The sequence below is a fragment of the Empidonax traillii genome, unplaced genomic scaffold (genome assembly GCF_003031625.1).
Source record: "Empidonax traillii isolate 1590-97213 ecotype Southwest subspecies unplaced genomic scaffold, ASM303162v1 scaffold681:size344372, whole genome shotgun sequence".
NCBI lineage: Eukaryota > Metazoa > Chordata > Aves > Passeriformes > Tyrannidae > Empidonax > Empidonax traillii.
In genome coordinates, this window is record NW_020955874.1 from 93994 (window position 1) to 116367 (window position 22374).

At 46.4% G+C, this 22374-nt stretch overlaps 1 protein-coding gene across 1 annotated transcript in view; it reads right to left on the minus strand.

Moving 5' to 3' along the window:
- Positions 1 to 16056, minus strand: part of ITIH5 (inter-alpha-trypsin inhibitor heavy chain family member 5) — a 43806-nt gene extending 27750 nt beyond the window's left edge. The window contains exons 1-5 of the mRNA XM_027899661.1: positions 15860 to 16056; positions 12437 to 12481; positions 8247 to 8410; positions 6924 to 7031; positions 4113 to 4363 (exon numbers count right to left, since the gene is read on the minus strand). Coding sequence (XP_027755462.1) covers positions 4113 to 4363; positions 6924 to 7031; positions 8247 to 8410; positions 12437 to 12481; positions 15860 to 15979 — 688 coding nt within the window. The 5' untranslated portion in view covers positions 15980 to 16056. The remainder of the gene's footprint in view (positions 1 to 4112; positions 4364 to 6923; positions 7032 to 8246; positions 8411 to 12436; positions 12482 to 15859) is intronic.
- Positions 16057 to 22374: the final 6318 nt, after the last annotated feature.

A 22374-nucleotide genomic window follows, 5' to 3' on the forward strand; every position in this document is an offset into this window, starting at 1 on the left:
TCCCCTGTAACAACAGAAATCATGTCTGGAAGGCAAGTTATCTAATCCATCCCATGTTCCCAAACTGAATCCCTTCCTACTTAGTTTTATGACATGGTCAGGAAACACTCCAGACCTCCAGTAATGTAAGTGCCTGCCCTTGCCAGTCCACTCCAGAGCTTTACTTTTTTTACTGTTTTTCACTTTTTTCAATATCTAACTTACATTTTCCCTGCTGGATTATAAACTCATGACTTCTTACTGACATAGAAAGAACAGTAACCTTTTCCTCCTTGCAGCAGCCTTTTACATATTTGAATAGAGTTTTTATTTCTTCCCCCAGGTTTCTTTTTTAGGCAGCACTTGATAGCTGGATCACAAATACTCTCCTCTGTTTATTGGCCTTGTTCTTTTTAAACAAGTGACAGAGGGAGGAAAATTATGAGATATTTCAGAGTCCAGAGCATGGATGAGCTCCAAAGACTTGAGCTGGTCCGTGCTCACACTGAAGTAGTTAGTAGGGCCTTCAGAAAAACTTTCCACCAAATTCAGCTAAAGAAGTAAACAGTGCAGGAAAAAAACATTTTTCAGGATGAACAGTTAAACCTAAATTATTTTGGAGACTGGCAGGATCAGGATTAGAGCTCAAATGCAAAGTTCATTCTCCGCTAACAGATGGAAATTTCCAGACAGCTGTGATAAGAAGTATAAAACTTTGACTTTGGAAAGAAACAGTCATTCTCAAGCAGCCTCGAGCCTCCTGCCCGAGTCCATGACTAGCTCTCCCGGTGCTACACTGGAGGAAAAGGATGAGGACAGCATCCCTGAGAATGCTGAGTAGGACATCACTCAGCAAATGTCTCTGTTCTGAGGTCACCAGAGAAGGTCAAGGATCATTGGCCTCCACGTCTCCTGTTTTGGGGTTTGTATGTGACAGAAGGCAACACCTGCAACAAGCCAAAAGGATCATTTTCCAAAACTCACATGCCTAATACCTTCCTTTGGGAAAAATACAAATCCCAGATGGAGCCACGTGCACATGAGTTTCTGTCAAAGGAAATATCCTAGAAAGACCTGTCATCACTTTGTTTTCTCCCCATATTCATAGAGGACTTATGCAGGACTTTTCAAGAACCTCAGCTAAGAGCAGAGCACAGCTTTACTTTCTGTAGATCCCTGGAATTCTGTGGAGCCAAGTCCAATTGCTGTATCTTTTGCCCCTACAACCAAAACCAGGCAGAAATGGGCTATTTTTTCCACTCTGCTTCCTGCACGCTACATTGTCTCTATGGGTAACATGTGGAGAGCACCACAAATGTAAGAAGACTGGTCCGTGAAGTAAAGGCAGATCAGCCATTCCTCCACTTTTGGTCATCCAAACTATTGTTATTACTTTTTCACTAGTTTTTCTGACAACACTTATTGCCACAACAGGTTGGCATTTCAGTTATGAACGTCCATCACTGCTGGTGCTAATCATCTGATAAGTCCAAAGCCAAACTTATTTGATTTTTAACTTACTTTGCCTATCCTACACTGGACCCTCAGGACCTGTGCTCGGAACAAGCATGATAAAAAGCGTTTCTTACCCAGGTCAGTCAGAGTCAAATGTACCTAAATGACTTGTGAATTCGTTTCCATCCTAAATGGTGGCTTCGGGTTGGTTTGAACATATTACTCAAAATGCCATTTAACTGATGGCTGATGGCACAATACATTTTTCACCCAGTACTCTCAAGGCAATTTATTAATACTTATCAAAATCTCATATTTTATCATTAACTGTGAGATAAGAGACGTATTTGTAGACATAGGAGATTGAGGAGGAGAGTTTTCAAGACATATTCAAACTCAAACCAGTCAGGTAGTACCAATTTCTTATCTTCAGGCCTCCATTCCCTATTTGGTCTTTTTTTTTTTTTTTTTTAAAGTCAGAACCTCTAAATTTGGACAGCACAGGTAACAAAGCGTGGCAGCATCTGATGTGGCATCCTTTGCTGGCCATCTACTTATTAGATTGCTTCCATGCTCTCCAGTCAAGGGGCACGGAAGAGTTTTAAGCCACAGGAACCCAAGAAGAGGCCAGATGGCGTCTTTTTCCTTGCAATTTGCAGCCTGTCTGCCAAACAGCCACTCTTTAAATGTAAGACCTGCAGTTCACCTTTATGCAATTTTGTCCCCTCACTTCAGAACCCACAGCCTTCCCTGGAGGTCTCACTGGATGAGCAGATCTCATACTCTTGGGCCTTCAGGTGCCACAGGAGCAAGAAGGATTTGCAGGGAGGATCTAATGACTACGATGGTTTGCTTTTTTGGATCCAGCTTGAGAGATGACAGCTGGCTGGAACACAGTGGATTTCCACGTAAAATGCTCCTTGCCTTGGCCTTGCCCTCCCCAAGTGTGTTATTGTGGTTTCCATTTGTGTTTAGAAAGAAAGGAAGTTCCTGTTATCTGCTTTAAGTGCGATTGAGCTTGTTGGCCAGAAGACACCACAAGCAATAAATCCCTCCTATCCAAAACAATCTATCCTTTCCTTCTCTGTGTTCTGTATGAGACCCTTCTGACATCCTCTGCCAAATTTTTTTTTTGGGTTTGGCTGCTGGTAATGTCCTCTTCTCCTCCTCATGTATTCTTAAATCATAAAGAAGCTCAGTCAAACCCACCAAACCCATTAACCCTGTGTGCTCTGAGTGGCACTCCCTGAGTACTGGTGAAGACTTGAGCTGGTAGACACACAACCCACTCCTGACTGCCCATGGTGGATCAAAAAAAAAAAAAAAAAAAAAACGCTTTTAGCATTTCAGTGGCTTCCATAGCAGTGATTTCACCACCAACCCAGGGTGATTCCAGACAGAAAGGGCCTGTAATTGAAATCTGAGCACGGACAAAGCACAGGGAATCTGAGCCTCAGCTGCATTGCCCGTCCTGCAATGGGACATCTATTTTACATACATTTTACTGGCTAGGGAGGATCCTGGAGCTTGGGCCCATTTTTGTATGAGCTGTTTGAAATCTGAAGCACCATGCCAAGAAGGATCAGTGCTCCCAGACTGCCATTTGGACAGCAAGTTACGTGAGTTTTCCCTGTATGTCATTTCCATACAGGAATTTCCATACAGCTCTGGACCAACAGTGTGTCTGCTCTGCTTAGCTCTGTCTCTAACCTTGATCAATGCCAGATGTTTTGCAGGAAACCACATTCCACAATGCACTCTGATACTCCCTGATAGGTGAAAAAGCTTCCCTGTCCCTTCCTGATGAGGAGCAGAGCACGTTCATCACACAGCACGTGGATATACCACACAGAGGCTAATTGAGGCTTGACCTGAAGTTAGTCCAAGTCACTGAGAGCCTTGATTTCAAGGTGATTTGGATTAAATCAGTAGGTTCCCACTGAGCAACCAGTTTAACTCCAGTTCACGTGCTTTAGAATCTTCACTGGGCAGACAGGAACAGCTCCTCTGATTTTGCTGGTGCTACCTCACTTGGAGTAACTGAGGATCAAGTCCCACAAGCGTCTACATCCTGCTTCCAGGTCAGACTCAACCTCTTTTTTTTTTTTTTTTTTTTTTTTTGGTCGACATCTAGCAATCACAGTATCCTGTGCCCCTTACTGTTGGTTTACACCAGAAAAATTACCTTTACACTGTCTGAACAGCGAGCAAGGACGGTTGGGGGTAAGAGCAGATACTCAGATCACACTGAGTGCTCTGGCAAAACATGGATTTTCCTCTTGGAACTTCCCATGTCCTAAAGTGCAGGATTTCCTATCTGCCTTGGCATGGATGGATGGAAAAAACAATTCACTTAAAATAAACAGTTCCCAGGAGATGCGGAGCCAGAGAAAGGACTGCCCCAATGCTGAGCACGAGGCCTGGAGGCCCAGTTCAAAGCTCTTAAAAGACAATAGCAAAAAAAAAAAAAAACAAAAAAAACCAAAAAAACAAAAATCCTATTTAGATGAATGGGATCAGACCTGTATTCATTAAGCTTCAAAGTTCTCACATGCTTGTGCACAGATACCACACACAGTCATCCACAGAAAACAGATTCAGCACTGCCAGGCCACTTCTTGAGAAGTGATTAAGGCCCCACAAGTACCAAAAGCGTGGGCTGTAAAATCTCTCCTTACCTTCGGCTTTCCCGTTGCCTTTCTGCTTGCTGTTTCGGAGGGGAGGCACTTCCAGCGAGACTATCCCTGAGTTCTCCAGGATGTTCACCTCCACTCGCAGCCTCCCCACCAGCTGCTGGGGCCGGATGCTCACCGTGTACTCGTACTTTCCCAGCCTTCTTTGCAAAAGTTCCTCATAGTGCAGCACAAACCTGGCCTGCATCTTGCGAGGAATGAAGACGGAGGCTTTGAATGTCTCGTAGCCGTTCTCCCTGGAAGGAAAATCCAAAGACACCCTCAAACCTCACACACGTTACCTCCTCCAGTGAGCGATGAATCTGGGTTTTGTTGGTTCAATAAAAGTATTTCCTCTCAGTGAACACGTGAAGCCACCAAAGAAAGAAAACATCGTGATGCTTCGCAAAGATTTGGGCACTTAGGAGGTTTCCACAGACGGGAAGGTCTTAAAAGACAAGATGACTTCTTATGGGGAGGAGTATGACTGACATGTATAACAGGTAGAAAGGCCAGAGGAAAGGTTGGCTTTTCACAGAATATCTGAGTTGGAAGGCATGCACAAGGATCATCAAGTCCAACTCTTAAGTGCATTCACTTCCCATACAGTGATCAAACCCACAACCTTGGCATTATTAACACCATGCTCTAACCAACTGAATTTTGAAAGGGGCATATTTCATAGAATTATAGGATATTTTGAGTTGGAAGGGAACTTTAAAGGTCACCTAGTCCAGCCCTCCTGCAATGAGCAGGAACATCTTCAAGCAGATCAGGTTGCTCAGAGCTCCATCCAACCTGACCTCAACTGTTTCCACGGATGGAGCATCCACCACCTCTCTGGGAAACCTGTTTGATTCAATGTCTTAATGAATTTAGTTCTTGACTTTGCCACTGCTGGCACACTGTCATTAAGATAGTAAAGCATAAATGAATCCTTCTTCCCTAATACTGTGGTTTACAGCCACAAAATCAATGGGGAGAAATAGAACCCTTAAGAAAAATTCCACCACTGGACACTTCTCTAAAAGAACTCTTCCAACTGACCAGAGTGTGCCAGCAAGTCTCCCAGCATAAAACTAACAGTCATCTTTCTGTTCTTTAGTGGTGCAACCACGATGGGTATTAACTGCCTATACAAGAGGATGCAACAGGGCAGGACAAGAGAAATATAATGTTTCCTCTCTTTCAGGTTCTGCCAGTCTGCATCTGGACACTGAGACAGCATCCTTTGGCAAAGGATAGATTTTTCCTACCACAAGTTTTTCTAGTCACTCTTTGAATCCATATTAAATTTAGAATCTACAATTTCCAGATGCAAGAAACACAATCTATGGGAGGGAATACTTTAATTTGTCTGGTTTGAACCTGTCATCAACTCAATCAAATTTCTCTAGTTTTTCTATGGAAGAGAGAAAATAAAGATTCCTTAATTTTTTTTTTTTCTACATGTTACTCATTAATTCAGATCTCTCTCTCCCTCCCCAAAGTTCACCATTTTTCTGGCCTGAAAATCACGGCCTGTTTCTGAATATGTGTTGACGTTGGAATAGTGCTACTAAACCAGACAACTGGGAATAGTGGAGGATTTTCCAGAGCAGCAAAATCCCAAAATGGTGCATCTCTTGGAGAGACATTTAGGGGAACCTGGGCACCTGGGAAAACAGCCCATTGTGCTGCTGATGCGTGTTCAGGTGAACACACAAGCTTTTGGATCACCAAAGGGATGGGATTTTTCTGCCAGTGCTTGGCTGAGAGGACTAAACACAGTCAAGCACTGAGAACAGAGCAAGTCAACATGACTGCAAAAGGGTTCTTGTGGTCCTACCACTGACTAACTTCATGGTATTGAAGTTGTAACTCACGGAATTTCTGCGTGCTCCCTCCTGCTTAAGCCATAACCACCAGTAGGGATTGCAAAGGCTGCATCCAGCTTCTTCTGGGTTTTGGGGGATGGATGGCAACAGGTTGGCAAGGGTTACCTGTAACAGTGACCCAGATGTCTTGCTGGAATGCAAATACGACTAACTTACTCTGTAATTACTGTGCAGCCCAGGGCCTGTTGGGCTCTCCTGCATACCAGGATCTCCCCCTGGGTAGGAGACACCTCCTAAGGTTACTTCTCAAGGCTCAGAGTATCCCTGCTGCAACAGATTCTTCTAAGTGACTAATTGCATCCCAAACTTTGAAATCTTAAGTGCTTTAAAGGATTGATTGCACACTTATAATCCTTTAGACATAAATCATGGACCAAGTCTGGGACTAGGAGTGGATCCAGCCACACTGGGGCTCCTCTCTGAGGAGTTCAGAAAGCAAGGGGGTCCTTCCTGAACTTCATGATTCAATGGGAGGGTCTCCCTGACAGTTTTGTCTGACCCTGCTATCTCTGCAGTAAATAATCAAGGGTACCTTGAATCTTGTTGAACCATCGTCACATTTATCACTGAACTTTCTTAACTTACTGCTTCGTATAAATAAAGTGTATTGTTGCATCTATCTTGAAGCAAAGTGGATGACTCCATCCACGACAGCACCTTCATTTTCCTGCCTGCTATTCAGGAAGCAAAAAGAAATCTTTCCCTCAGTAGCACGTCCTGGAGCATCTTGGAGGTGAAAAAGTTGTGTGGCAGGGTTAGAAAAGGCCACATGCAATTTTACGTGACTTGGAGTGTGGGAACGACACCAGGCAGTGCAGACAACATTCTGTTTATCTGCCTCTCCCTATAAACCCATGGATGAGTATGCCAAAGCAGCCAAGACAGGGATGGCAGGAGAGTACATCACTTTCCAGAACACAGCCAAATGCACAACACTTACCTTCCATCTGTGGGGCTGGAAGGTTTCTCGCTCCTTGTTTTGTCGTCGCTGCTGTTTCTCTTTTCTTTCCCTGTGACCTCTCCGTAGTAAGTCTTGTTGCCGATGCTCCTGGAGAGACCAGAGGTGTCAGCATGGTCACTCTGCACCCATGTACAGTGACAGATGTACAGACTGCTGTAGCTGAGTTCACAGACTGTGCCCAGTGGACAAAGTGTGCTGCTGGTGGAACTCTCCTGGAGTCACTCGAGTCACTGAGTCAGAAGCCGACTCAGAAGTTCCCTGGCTGGTAATACCAGCATAGCACATTTTTAGCCCAGGAGTTCACCTCTCTAAAATGCCAGTCCAATAGGTAATCTCTGAAGCCTAAGGATGCAGCAGAGAGCAAAACAATCGCCAAGAATCCCAACAAGCACTTTTTTTTTGTCTGTTCTGTTCACACCATCTGTGTGAATGCACGTGGAGATATTCATGGATGGCTGCTCTCAGGAAGCTGCCTCCCTGACAAAATGTTTCTCCTTTGGAGTGAGCTACAGAGCAGTGCACTCCACAAGGAAACAACCCTTAATATATATTTTGGGTGGCCAATAGCAAAAGTCTGTTATTCCTCCTACTCAGTCCAAAAGCCTCCCTAAAAGAATGAGTCTCCTATCTGCTAGATCTGTCAGATCTGAAGCTGGGGCTTCAATATCTACCCACAGAGAGGATCTGAGCATGACCAAACCAAACACATTTTTGATACAAGAGCTTAACTTATTCCTCAATGAGTCATTTCTGTATGAACTTGGTTGCCCTCTACGTGACTTATTATCCACAGAGAATGACTGGCACCTGCAGCAGCCAATGAACCTATTTGCTGGTTGGAGTTCACTCCTGCTCCAGTGACACTGGGGAGTAACAAGAACAACATGGAACAAGAAGCTTCTTGGGCACCACAGTCAGTCAGGCAAGATAAATATCATGTACCAGTGTTGCTGAAACTTTAGCTTGAAAGGTTTCTGTGGTCTTGGAGAGATTTTTCTGCTTCAGATCAGAGAGAGAGGAGAAGGAAGTTGTTAAAAGACACTCAGATGGGAAATAGAATAGTTTCCCATTTACACTGAGGACTGGAATTCAGTATCTTGTTATCCAAGGGACTTTGTGCTTTAGGGCCATGACCAGTCTCAGGTGGAGTATAAAGTGTGTGTGCTTCTATTTTCCCCAAAGACAAGCAAAGAGGCCTTGATACAACCCTGCTGAAGTCTTGCTAGTTTTGGAAATCCCAGAGAACCATCTGCGGGATGGGAGAACCCTTGCCCACCCAGCTGCCAAGCGTTACTTACTTACATGGTAAAGTTGGAGATGAAGGCTGCAGCTGGGATCTGCATCTCAAACACGGCTTCCCGTGCCTCGGATCCGCTGTTCACCATCGTGCAGGACACGGTGGTGAAGGCATAGCGGGAAATGATGGTGGATCTCACGTTGAACTCGGACATCCGAGGCCTGGTTTCCTGTAGGGATCAAAAGGTTAACACGGGCAGCTGGATAACACACCCCTTCAGTGTTTCAGTGGGTTTAATGCTTGATATGCTCAAGCAAATTCCCACCCTTTGAGTGTTAGACACCTCTGCAAAAGCCAGTTGACAACAGGCAAGGTGGGCTTGCCCTCTGCATTTCAGATGAGCTTTAAAATGTAAACCAGGGACATGGCACTGCCTTTGTTCATGCACAGAGGCCACACTTATTCTCCAATGCTTGGGAAGCGTCTGAGAGCTCTGATTGTGCCAGCCTGTATGTTGTGAAACACACTGATAAAATCCATCTGTGTCCTAAACTGCAGCCTTCAACTCTGACTGTGTGAGAAGAAGAGCATTAGTCCCTTAGGGCCTGGGAAAAGAAGACCAAAATATATCCCCATGGGGTCCAGGACCGTGTCACAGAACCTGCCCTGTGTACTGTGCACAAGAGCAGATGGGAGGCTCCCTGAAAGGCTGAGACCCCTGTGTGTGAAGCAGCACCTCCAAATTCATGTGGTCAGATCCATAAGTTATGTAAACAGAAGAACTGCTGTCAGTGGAGTCAGCTGGGTCCTCCTCTGCTGAGAATCCATGCTGGAAATCTCAGCAGAGATGGAAGAGACTTAATAAAAAACACTGACACTGTGACATCTCAAGCAAAGTATTTTAAGCTTTTTAGCCCACACTGGATTCCTTCCAGCAGAGAAGCAGCAGAGACAGCAATGAATGACACACGATGTAGCAATGGAAGCTAAAAGCCAATTTCTGCTCCTTGGGAATGTGTTTTCGTGCACAAGTCTAGGGTTAGGGCATTTCTCCAGTCTAATGCGTTTTTTTTTTTTGACAGTAACATCTCCATGGAGCTCAAATGTTTTCTTCCTGGAAGACTTCAGTGTATTTAACTGTAAGCAGCCCTTGCAAAAACAAAACCTGTACATTAAACGAAGACAAAACCTCCAAAAGCAGGAGGGAGCTAAAGGGTAAAATACCCTGCAAATACAGAGGAACTTCACTTAGCCAAATACAGAGAGATTCTTCCTAGTGAGGTTGATAAAAGGTCATAGTCCCGTAAGCCTTGTGAGGACAAGAACATGCTCTTCAGCTGCATGGCCAGGCCTTTTTTTCAGAACAAAAATAATTCTGGCAAATGGCTTAAGAAAGGGAGCAAGTGTTTGTATGAGTGTGAAACAAGCACATTTCTGCAGTAGCTGATGGCACCAGAAGTGACTGAGCATCCAACTAACCAAGCTGCCAGGCTAGTGAATTCCAGGCAAGTAGAAGGAGGAGGATTCACTGGAAACAAACACAAAACTGCCACCAGACTTGGCATAAAGCCCCTCCTGCCTACACTTTCAAGGCCTGGAAAGACTGAAAAACTTGTCTCAGACCAACCCAATCATGACAGATATCTTTAACAGCTGGAGAATGTGAGATGAGCTCCGTGTCCATGATCATCCTTCTCAGCTCACATGGAGCACATCGACAAGGGATTAGAACTTCCAGGGTGGGATTTGTCTCCCTGATTTCAGGCAGCTCAGGGTGACGCATCTAGACTAGAACACCCCTGCTCAGATCTAATGTCCCACCCTCAGGCCATTGGTGGCTTTTACTCAATTGCTATTAATTAGAACTAGATGCTGCTGTTCTTAGGACATTCCCTGATGTATAGGCATGGCTTTCCACTCTCATTATCCTGAAGCTGAAGAGGTTGGGGAGTTTATTGGAAGTAGGCTTGTAGGAATGTTTTCACATACAATGAGATGATGTTTCATTCCGTCTTCCACACCCCCAATTGCCTGTGGCAGAGCAAGAGATACAGAGCATTTAATAACAGAAGAAATAGAAAGAATCTGAAAGTACAGCAAATTCTTTGGTTTCAGACCTTCTGCATCCACTCCCATGTGCTGCAGTTCATCATAAGCTGTGGGTTCAGACGTGGATGACAGCTCAGCAGCAGAAGAGGATCAAGACCTTTGCCTTTCACTTGAGATACAACAGGTTCTGCCGTGACAGGTCTGACACTGTGAATGCATTTAAACTGCAGAAAGCCTTTTGAATGTGACAGAGAACATGAACTTGCCCTTGTTATGACAACAGCACGAGAATGGTTCTGTTGGGTGAGAACAAAAGCAGTTCTAGCCCTGTAGCCTGTCACTGGCAGAGGCCAACAGTACATGCTTAGAGAAGAGTGTAAAATCAGCTCGATCTGCTCTGATTCTACTCAGAAATATTCTCTCATTTTCATTAATTTGTGGCCAAAGGAACTCCTGAGTCAAGGATGTTATTTTTGTGCTTTATAAACCTTTGTGGATTTTTTTTCTATTATTTTACACGGCTACTTTTTCAATCCATATAAAATTTTAGCATCTGCAACATCTTTGCAGCAATGAGTTCCACAGTTTAAGAATATTTTATATGAAAACCCACATCATTTAGGTTTTTTTTTTTTGCTAAATCTACTCTTTGCTGGCTTCAGCTGACCTCTGTCACAGAATCACAGAATGGTTTGAGTTGGAAGGGACCTCAAAGACCATCTTGTTCCAACCCCCTGCCACGGGCAGGGACACCTTCCACTACAGCAGGCTGCTCAAAACCCCATCCAGCCTGGCCTTGAACACTTCCAGGGATGGGGCACATCTCTCCATCCCACTGAACAGCTCCAGTTCTGACACCCTCACAGACTGAGGAATGGCAAAACCAAATGAAATGAACGCCCTTTCCCTTTCCCTGGTGAACAGGAGTTGCTGTTGGAGGGATCAAACACTGAATAAGGCATCACACACGACTGAGGATGAGAGAACTGGTTCATCTATCTTCCCATCCCTGGAAGGGATCTGCTATTCCTTGTGTATAGAGAATATAAACGGTGGGGGCAGAGGCAGCTTCCAAACAGGTTGCTCAGTCAGGCTTGGCGGGCAGCCCAAGTTCCACACTCTGATTCCTGTGCATTCCCTGGAGCTCTTGCACAATCCATCAGTGCCTGATGCTCTGACTTACAGCTGTGCAAATGCCTGTTTGTTTTCTGCCCTTTTTTATCGAGGCCTTCAGAAGACGAGAGGCAGCACAAAGGGAAAATAAAAAGCAAAACAAACCACTTGTTTAATATTATTATTACCGTGATTTATCATCCCTATTAAAAACAAAGTGAGGGAATGCCAAGGCAGCAGATTCACTGCTATGAGGCAGGTTGGCTGGATGCTTTATGGAGGTGTCCTGGTTATGATGATGAACTGCGAGCTGAAATTTTTTTGGCCAAACAAATTGTTTTATGCTTGTTTACATCAAATGCTTGGAAAGGCAGAAAAGAGCTGAAGATAAATGAAATCCATTCCATAATTTTGCTTTTATCAGTTGCTTTTATCAAAACAAACTGACCCTCTCTCAGATTAGAAGTAATGAATTGGTAATAAGTCTGAGAGGTGTTTTCCTCTAGGCTGTTGATTACAATCTGTCAAAGATCAAAGGGACCAGAAGCTATTAAGGTGATGGCTGTTCAGTGTGAAATGAGTTTCACCAGTTCTCAACTGGGAGGTCCCCAGAAAAGCCAGAAAAATAACCAGCTGTGAACAGCACTTCCACGGACTGCCTCACTACATCTAAATCTTAGATTCCCGTGCTGAAAGAAAGGAGGATATTGGCTTCCTTGTTTTCTTCCTTTCCTCAGTAGATTTTGACAAAACAACAGAGATCTCCCAGTTCCAAAGCAAACTCTGCCTTTGTCTTCAAATTAAGTGAGATTTCATCAGGCTTATGTTCAGTGTGTGGTTAAGGTTTGTAACATTGGATGTTCTTTCTCCAAATCTGGGGGTGAGAAGATGGACTGGGAAGCACTAGAAGAACCTGCACCTGTTGCATTGATCAAAATGAAGTTTTTTGGGATTTTTTTTTGCTACTTAGAGTCTCATTCTACAGATTCTACCATCACCCACTGACACTCTGTGCACAGGAACACACACACAGACATATACAGGGGAAGTGTAATTCCCATGAGGTAAAATAAAGACAGGTTGTGATACATACCAGCCTCTGCAGGAACTTGGCCTGTCTTGGGACACGGCGAGCGACCTGCAAAGAGTTAAGGGAGTTAATGGAGCCTTCCCAACTTAGAGCAGACATGGCACTTGTCTGAACCCAGACACGGGGGTGTGTGTGTGGCTGATCACCCGTGGCCAGGTTCAAATGCTCCTCTGGTTAAAATTAAAACCTGAGTCTCTCCTACATTAACAGACCCATTGATCAAAGCTCAGCAGTGGAATGCAGCTCTCTCAGGCAAGGAGGTACCGGGGGTGTTTTGAAAATGGTACTTGGCAGGAGACCCTCTGTGATGACAGGAACCTCAGCCTTTAGCCCTGGCCCTGGGTGCTGTGTGTTAGCTCTGGAAGTGCATTCCCTTATGGCTTCCTATGGAGTCACACAGAGGCTCTGTGTCTTTGCCCCACTGAAAGGTGGACATCACACTTCCACCCCTGGAAGTATTGAAGGCCAGGCTGGATGGGGCTCTGGGCAACTGCTCTGTGTCCCTGCCCATGGCAAAGTTTTGGAACTAGAGGATCTTTAAGGTCCCTTCCAACCCAAATCATTCTATCATTAGTTTAAATTAATGTTACAGCTTCAGCTGTATTGATATTACCTCAAGAGCAAATCTATTGCCTTGATACTCTCCACAGGTGCTGAGGATTTATTGTGCAGTGACAGAAAAATGTTATTTATGTGCAAAAAGGGAATAAAGATATTTAAACTGAGACATAGACCTTATTATGAAATGAAGTACTTCCCTTATGCCAGTACAATCTTACTGTGCCACCCTTCACAACTCCTCTGACTTCCCTGCACATGGTGTCTCAGCTCAGCAACGTCTCCAAATCAAATCTCTCCCCAAAGCAGAGAGTACAAGTCTCTTGTCAATGAGGGAAGCCAAGTGCCTTCTTAAAATGTCAGTGGAACTCCAGAGAGCAGAGGAATGCAATGATATCTTTTTACCTGATTTGCCCTTTCTGTTGATTTATGCTGAAATAACATCAGCCCTCGCCAAAGAGATGATTTTATGTCTGTTTATATCATGCCTTGAAAAGCTCAGGAAAGCCCAGTGGGGAAATTAAAGTCTCCTCCACTAGAATCCTTATTATTTCCTGCTGCATTATTTAAGCCAACGTCTTGTAAAATTAGAACCAAGGGAAAACAGCTCCCTGGGGAAACTGTCAATGGAGAGGAGAATTATCTGCACTTTAAATTTTGGAAGAAACTTTCTGTCTGGGTCTGTTAGGGAAGTGAAATCCCTCAGGAGCCTGTTGTGACAGGCTGCAGAGTCCCCATCACTGTAGGTTCTTCAGAACAAGCCAGATACAGTCTGTGAAGCTGGTCCTGCTTGGAGCAGGGGCAGGGATGAGGAGTCAACAGTCCTCAGCACCCTTTTACTAAAGGTTTACCTTTTGAAACAAATCCACCTGTTGTTCTGCATGGCGTGGTCACAGTGATATTTAATGACTGACTCTTGAAACTGGAGCCTCGGTTGCTGGTTTTATCTGTCCCCACCACACACTCATTTTGCTTGCTCGCTTATTTGCACAAGAAGGCTTTTGTATGACTTGGCCCTTTCAAGAGGTACCTTCTAAAGTCTTGGGGGTAACCAGTGGACATCAGTGAGGAGCTAAGGAGCCCGAGAGGGCAGTACCCTGTTTGATAGGACTTCATGACCGCTGCCAAAGCACTGTGCTAATCAGGAAGCTTCACTAACATCATCTATTTGGAACAATTTCCAAATCAACCTTTAGCTTTACAGCCTTCCAAAACATTCATTAAAGCCCAGTAATTGCTAACAGTGACCCCATAACTTATTACCATCTGCTAGTCCTAGCATGGTATGAGTAATACAAGCTGTGCAGTGGATTTGTTTATAGAGCAGTATCTTGATCTAGGGGAGTACCTGCCTGTTCTTAACCTGGCTCAGGTGTTCAGTGAAGACATACAGATGTCTTCTTCTAGACCTGGCTGTCCCAGGGGACTAGATCACCACCTCTCTTTATACATCACTGCTGTTCTGGTGGGAGTTACTGCTGCCCTTGCTCTGCCAGCAGCACGGCTCTTGTGAAAACAAGGAGCCTCAAGCAGCATCAGCCAGGTAATTTCAACACTGCGAGCCTGTTGCTTCAGCTTTGCAACTGATTTTCCCCCTAAAGCAGGTGAGTGAGTGTTCTCAGGTCCCACTGCACCGGTAGGACAGTGGTGGAGATATTCTCTCCCACTTGGATGAGTGGGTCTCTGCAAGACAGTGTTGGTTTGTGGCTGAATTCTCCAAAAAGGAATAAGTGTTCGTAGCAATCAGGATTTACAACAAAGTTGCTGAGGTCCTCATAGTGGAGAGAGGTGGACATTTCTGGGCAGAGATTCTTCCCATTCCAGGTGGGATGAGCAACTGAATGACCAACTCTGAGACAGGTACAGGTATATATGTGGAAAGTCTCACTTTTCCCTTCTGCGTGGCAGAAGATGCCAAACACAGAGAAATACTGACATTTTAGACACACTGGAGTATCCCACCTGACCTCCAACTAGGCACAGGTATTCCATAGGTCCTGCATTGTATCTGTCAGACCCACGTGGGTGTCTCAGGTACTAAAGAGCTTCTCTCAGATCTGATCAAATTTGGATAACAGATTGATGCCTTGCGTGACCCAAAGTCAAGAGTGGTATCTGTTACAGACCTGAAGGATGTGAGCACAGACCTGAAGCTCAGCCTTTTATAGAATCATAGAATGGTTTGGGTTGGAAGAGACCTTAAAGGGCATCTAGTTCCAAGCCACCTGCTATGGGCAGGGACACCTTCCACTAGAAATGTAACAGAGCCTCCCAAACCACCACCCAAACCCTCTTGCTAACTTGCAAAAAGTCCATTGCCTTTTCAGCGCCATTTCCTCAGAAAATCTAAGCCACACAATAACAAAACAGCCCTCCCTTGCCGAATAATGGATTTGTTTTCATTGTCAATAAGGATTTCAAGAAGCTGAAATTTGTACGATGCGTTTCATCCAGCGCGAGTTAAAAAATCCTGTACAGTAAAACCATAGGCAGAAAAACTTTCCTTCGAGCCTGAAATACTCCGAATTACTCAGACTGGCGTGCGGCCAGGACACTGCGTTAACTCCCTTGTCCCCGTGAAATGCCTCGTTAGCACAGCCGTGGGGATGTCAGAGTGAACCCATCACCCTGGCTGTGGCACCCACCGCGGGAGGGTCATCCCCTGGCTGAGCACCTCCAGCACCTCCGACAACTTCCATGCTAGTTAGCAGCACCCTCCCACGGAGCTGAGCCGCGGGGACAGGTGGAATAAATGTGGGGTTTTTTTTATCAGACTGCCCCCGCACGTCGATGCCGATGGTTCAGAAGGGACAAAGCCAAGCCCCAGCAGCCCTGCTGCTCCCGAACCACCACCGCCTCAAAACCCACCTGCTCCGCGATGCTGTAATCCGCCAGCAGCTGCTCCTCCAGGTACCTGGCCATCAGCTCCGAGTCGGGCTGCCCCGCCGAGGTGGGAAAGCACCAGCAGAGCCACAGCCAGAGGAACATGTTGGAGGGGAGAGCCGGAGGGGGCTCCTGCCCCGCAGGTGAGAGGAGAAGCCCCGCTGCTGCCGCTGCTGCGCTGCCGGACCGGCTGCGGGGAGGCTGACAGGACACGCAACGACCCACCCTCTTCCCCTCCTTCCCGGCTCGGGACCGGCCCCTTTTCCACTCAGGGCGCTGCGGGGAATCCTTTCGGGCTTTCTGTCCCTCATCCAGGGGGTCCTGTGGGCGGGTGCCCCTCTGGGATGCCGTTCTCACCCATCTTGCCCCGTGCAGCAAGAAAGGGGCGATGCTGGGGGTCCCTGAGGTGCTGCCACTTGCCATTTTGGCACCAGCAGCACCCCGTGGTGGCCCTCAGGAAGGGGGAGGCTAGGGATACATTTCCTACACCTGGCTGGGTGCTGAGGAAGGGACAAGGTGGCGCCCAGTGCCTCCAACCCAACCCCTTAGGGAGCACAACCCCAGCATGTGCTTCAAGGCTGGGGTTTTCCCAAGGGGTGGCAAAATCCTCCATGAAGGAAAAACTTCTCCTACTCCCCATCTTGAGAGCCCTGGTTGGTTTGGAAAGCTGCCCCCAGGGCAGGGCACAGCCCTCTCCACACCCTCACTTTGGCACCCTGCTGGGTATCCAGGTGCCTCCCCTCGGGAAAGACGGCCGAGAGCCCTGTGTTCACCCCTCTTTCTTTCCTATCCGGACTCCATTTCTCAGCTGAGCAAAGCTGGGGTGCTTTTTCAGGTCCTGCTCTTCTTCTCTCCATTTCCCAGAGCCTTCTTCTCCCAGACCAGCCCTGGGGTGAAGGTGGAACCTGCGGGGCAGGCTGGGTTCCACCTGGCAGCTGCCAGGGACATTCCTGCCAGCTGGCACTGACTGGGCACTGTGCCATCCCCAGGCATTTAGAAACTTGCATCTGCAGCACTCACCTCATCCCAAATTTGCTACTTTGTTTATCTATGCCTTTTTTTTTTTTTTTTTTTTTTTTTTTTTTTTTTTTTTTTTTTTTTTTTTTTTTTTTTTTTTTTTTTTTTTTTTTTTTTTTTTTTTTTTTTTTTTTTTTTTTTTTTTTTTTTTTTTTGCAGGTGCAAGGTGCTGCACTCGCAAACCTGGCATGATTTAACCACTGCCTTTTCTTTTTCCTTTCCAGCTCTGAGTCATCAGGGACTGAAGCTGTTGGGGTTCATCTCCCAGCCATGGCAGTGACAGTCCAGTGAGTGTGGCTCAGTGTCTCTCTGGCCTTGCTGTCCTCAAATCTAGCATGGGTTTTGGAGGAGCAGGAATGTGCTTGCTCCCCGTTCAGAAGGGATGAGGGAAGTTGGAGATGGAGCAAAGGGAATGGCAGCATGGTCAACACCTTTGCAACTCCATGTTAGCAAACTGATGGCTCAGACTTAGGCCAAGCTAAAGTGACACCGTGTTCACACACAGGCCCCTTCTGGCATTGCCACTAGGAGGGAAGGAGTCAAGAGCCTGTCCAATTCCTTTCCCACTGGGACTAGTCCACCACTGGCATATACAAAGGCCTCTGGAGTAGCCATATTCCCAATGGGAGTTGCGAAGCTGGTCTGCACTGCAGGGAATGGTGAAGAACTGATGTGGCTGGAGAAGAGAAGATGGTGGGAGAAAGCCAGAGAGAGGCTGTGGCAGGATATTTCAGGCCTCCAGAGACACCCCAAATGCTGCTCTCTTGACCTGATCTCTGCCAGGAGACAACTGAGGCACCATCTTCATCTCCTCACCATTTCAGAGTGAGATGGAAGAGGTCTCAACCACCCTCTTGAGAATCAGTGAAGACTCAAAGCAATGGTCCAGGCCTTGTTTAAGGACATGCAAAAGATGGTTTGAAGTATTTTTCATCTGGTTCCAGTTTGTTGCAGCCTCCTGTGCCATCACTGCTGACATTAGGGTTGGCTGCTCCTCGGCCTGCCCTGTCCATGCTTCACTGCTCTGGGAATACCCAGATGAATAAGAGTCTTGCAGTGTATGCTTAGAAATGCTGGAAACAGGCATTTAAACCATGATTTTCCTACTGTTCCAGAAAACCTAGAGGAAACCAAGGCACTCCTGCAAATGCAAGTCAGAACTAGCCCTAAAAGTAATGAAAGTTTCTGGTCAGGAAGGGAGGATTTCTGCCAGTTTGAAATAACCGTTGCACAGTCAGGAGGCATTTGGAATAACATCCAAATATTTACCAGCTCTTCCTCTTTGCCTCCTGAGCAGCATTCAGCCACTCTGCTTCTCCCCCTGCGCAGGTGAGCTGATCCTGGGCACACCTGGGGAAGGGAAGGAGGATATTCAAGCCAGAACAGGATCCTCCAGCAGGTATGGGATAACCAACAGGCATGAGAGAGCGAGCTGGGAAAAGCACTGCCCTTCCTGAAGGGATTAGGAGCAGCCAATGCTGCTTTTATGTTCCCCTGGGCAAGGGCACGTGAGGACACGGCACGTAGCTAAGTAAGACCGAGGTGTGTTTTAACGTGAGCTTTGGTGAGTGAACATTCAGCCTGGGGTCTTGATTGTTCACATTATCCCCTCTCCTGCCTCCTTGGAATACAGGCTCCTGATTTCCGGGGCAAACACGGCAGGCACTGTGCCGGGGATGCCCCTGGAGTCCAGGATGAGCAGTTACTCAGGTGTGTTCACTTCAGGCATGTTTGGGACTGACTTTTGCCGACTTAGCAGGATGAGCAGGTGTTCTTTGGATGGTGGGGGGGGACTCAGCAAATTAAAGTGCCTGGCAGGCCTGGGGCCAGCACGAGCAGAAACACCAGGGAGAGGCACGATCCAACAGCTGGGCTTCCACACGGATTTCCCCTGGAACAGATCATGTTAAATCAAGGAATCTCTCTGTGTTGACACACAAACACAGGTAATGCTGACCTCATGCAGGGGCAGCTATGTTATAAGCCCAACTAGAAATGTCTGAACCATGAACTAAATCTAACCAAAGCACTAACAAACTGTACAGTTTAGTGGCATTCAAAGCCAGCAATTGAATCAAGAAATTGGCAGGAATCCCAAAGGGTTACACAGGTGCAGTCTTAGATAAATGTCCACAGGTGAAATTAATTACCATGAAGTTCAGGGAATTGCATTCCACATCTTTCCTTCAGGTCTGAATCTAAGCAATCTCTGCTGAAACACCTGGATGCGACCTGATGGTCCCCAGCTCTGACACTATTGAGTGGTGCCTGTGTTCCTGAAAGAATCATAGAATGGTTTGGGTTGGAAGAGTAAAGATTATCTTGTTCCAACCCCCCTGCCATAAGCAGGGATGCCACCCAGTAGATGAGGGTGCTCAGGACCCCATCCAATCTAAACTTGCACACATTCAGGGATGGGGCATCCACAGCTTCTCTGGGCAACCTGTGCCAGTGCCTCACCACCCTCTGCATAAAGAATTTCTTCCCAATATCTAATCTAGATCTCTCCTCCTTTAGTTTAAAACCGTTCCCCCTTGTCCTGTGACTTTTTGCCCATGAAAAAAGTCAGTCTCCCTCTTTTTTATAAGCTCTCAGTAAGTACTGAAAGGCTGCAATAAGGTCTCCCCGGAGCCTTCTCTTCTGCAGGTGAACACCCTCAGCTCTCCCAGCCTCTCTCCATAGCAGAGGGGCTCCAGCCCTCGCAGCATCTTTGTGGTCTCCTCTGGACTTGCTCCAACAGGTCCGCATTTTCCTTGTGCCGAGGACTTTAAACTTGGATGCAGTATTCCAGGTAGTGTCCCACGAAGGCAGAGAAGAGTGTAAAGGTATTTTCTGGGGTCCCAGTGGCTGCTGATCTCCTATTGCCATTAACTGGGCGCACCTTGGCCCAGCAGAGCATTCCAGAGCTTCCAAATCTGGTATAATCCCAGTGAAAAATTCCCAGAGTCAAAGGTGCCTTGGTGATGGGAATGTCTGACTCTGTCTGGGGGACTGCAGTGAAACCCACCTCGAAGAGGTCACCAGAGCAGACAGGCAGGTTGCTGAGTACCTGCTCTATCTCTGATGAAGGGCAGTACAAAGAGAAGAAAGTGGAAAGGCAAAAAAAAACCCCTTTTCTGTATGTCCATATATCATTTCCCACACTGACTGGTGTGTGGTGGGATGAACCTCAGGGCAGCAGCACCCTGGATAAGTGTCTTGCCTTGGAGCTACCGCCTGTTCTTACCTGGATCACTGGAAATTTCCAGATATGAAATTTAAGACGAAATTTAAGCGAAGCTGGCTATATCATAAGACACAGAAAGAGTGATGTTTCTCTGTGGGTGCAAGGCAAGTTAACACAATTTAATTGTTATGAAGGACAGAAATGCCCAGCAGTAACTCCAGGTGCTTCAGGGAGGACAGTGCATGAAAACTCCCAGAGGAATTGCAGTCATGAGAGGACAGTTCATGGAACAACCCAATGGGCACGTAGCACAAAATATCCTACTGAGTTCCTGTTCTCCCCGTGAAATTCTGAGGAGGTTCACCAAAACTGATGGTAAAGGCTCTGACCTTCCTCTCTTCTTGTATTTTCTGTACCTTCTTGAGAAATTTCAGCTTTTTGGACTCCTTCGAACAGTATATTTGAGCAGTTTGTGCCATCTAGTGGTCACACTGGATTTCCCAATCTTGATATTTTTACAGAAAAAAAAAATAAAGCCGCATATAGTGGTTGTGAGAGGACTGAAATAAAGGGTTACAAAATCAATTTTTAAAACCAACTTTATTCTAAAGGGACTTTTTCATCTCTTCAGAGCAGCAGTGCTTTGCTGCCCCGTCCAGGGGCCCAGATAACTCCAGAACAGCTTCAAGTTTCTGATGAGAAAGGACTGGTCACTCTAAACTAAGGACACACATGTGGACAGAACTCAGCTTATACACAAAATTCAAGCCATGCTACATGTCATCAACGCAGCAAAGACTGGGTGCTCCCTCCTGCTGCTCCTGCAGCCCTGGAGAAGCCCTGTCATAGCCAGAGCTCCCATGGCACTCATGGAGGGTTTTCCTGAGCTGATTTTGAGGTGTTAACTGAAATACTGCTGGATTGTAGCACAAATAGGGTGGCCAGCGGGACCAGGGATTGTCTCCCTGTACTTGGCAGTGGTGAGGCCACAGCTTGAATCTTGTGTTAAGTTTTGGGCCCCTCATGACACGAAAGTCATTGAGATGCTGGAGTGTGTCCAGAGAAGGGAATGGGGCTGGAGAGGGGACTGGAGCACAAGTCTGATGAGGAGCAGCTGAGGGAGCTGGGGAGGCTCAGTCTGGAGAAAAGGAGGCTCAGGGAGGACCTTCTCACTCTCTACAGCTCCCTGACAGGTGAGTGGAGCCAGGTGGAGGTTGATCTCTTCTCACAAGTAAAAAGTGACAGGATGAGAGGAACTGGCTCCAAGTTGCACCAGAGGAGGTTTAGGCTGAAGAATACGGAAAATTTCTTCACCAGAAGTGTTGTCAAGCACTGTAACAGGCTGACTAGGGAAGTAGTGGAGTAAACCTCCCAGAAGGTAATTAAAAAACATGTAGATGTGGTAGTTGGGGACATAGTGGTGGCCTTGGCAGTGCTGGGTTGATGGTTGGGGTCAATGATCCTAGAGGTCTTTTACGACCTAATTGATTCTATGATTCGAAGATGAGTGTCCTTCAAAGGCTGTGTGCTAGTTTGAATACAGCCTACAGGCTACTAAGCTTCCTGGCAAAACTAGAGCTATGTCATCTCCAAGTTCAAGCTCCAGAATTGCCCAAATAAACTGTGGGAGAGGACAAATGAGGGCTAATTATTCAATACCTCTTTCCAGCATAACATCTGTGAAACAGTATATGGAGCTATCATAAATATGAAATAGTAAAATTTTGTCTGCTGTTTTTCCCTGGATTCACATAGCAATTCAGTCTTTTCCTTTGAAGTTGTTCAGATGCCTGCAAATATCCTTTTTCCCTGGAAGAATGGAAGAAATAGCCACGTCCTCCTACCAGAAGGCTGCTTCCTCCCTTCTTTCCCCCCTTTGCCTTGCTGTCTTATTTTGTCCCATCTTTTGAAGAACCCAAAGAGCCAGAGAGGCCCCAAACCAGTTTCAAAAGCATCCAGGGCCCTTGGCACGCCCAAGGGTACAACGTGCATCTGAAAACATCATCAGATGTTTTCGCATGCTAATTTTGAAAAACTAGAACTAGTCCACCAGCAGCTACGATGCTTTCCCAGCAGAATGGAAAAAAAGGGTGTTTGTGTGGGTCGGGATCCAACCCAAAAGTCCCTGCCAACCCCTGTGGGTTGGCTGGGCGGGAGGGCCCCTGGAGAAGTGCAGCGCTGCTGCCTCCATCGTGCTGAGAACCAGTCTGCACCTCGCCTACCACAAACAAACAAGCCAAGAGAGACTCCTTGCTGTGATCTTTTGAAGTTTTGGATGCCCTGGGGCCTGTGCCTAGCAGGGAGTTAGTCAAACATC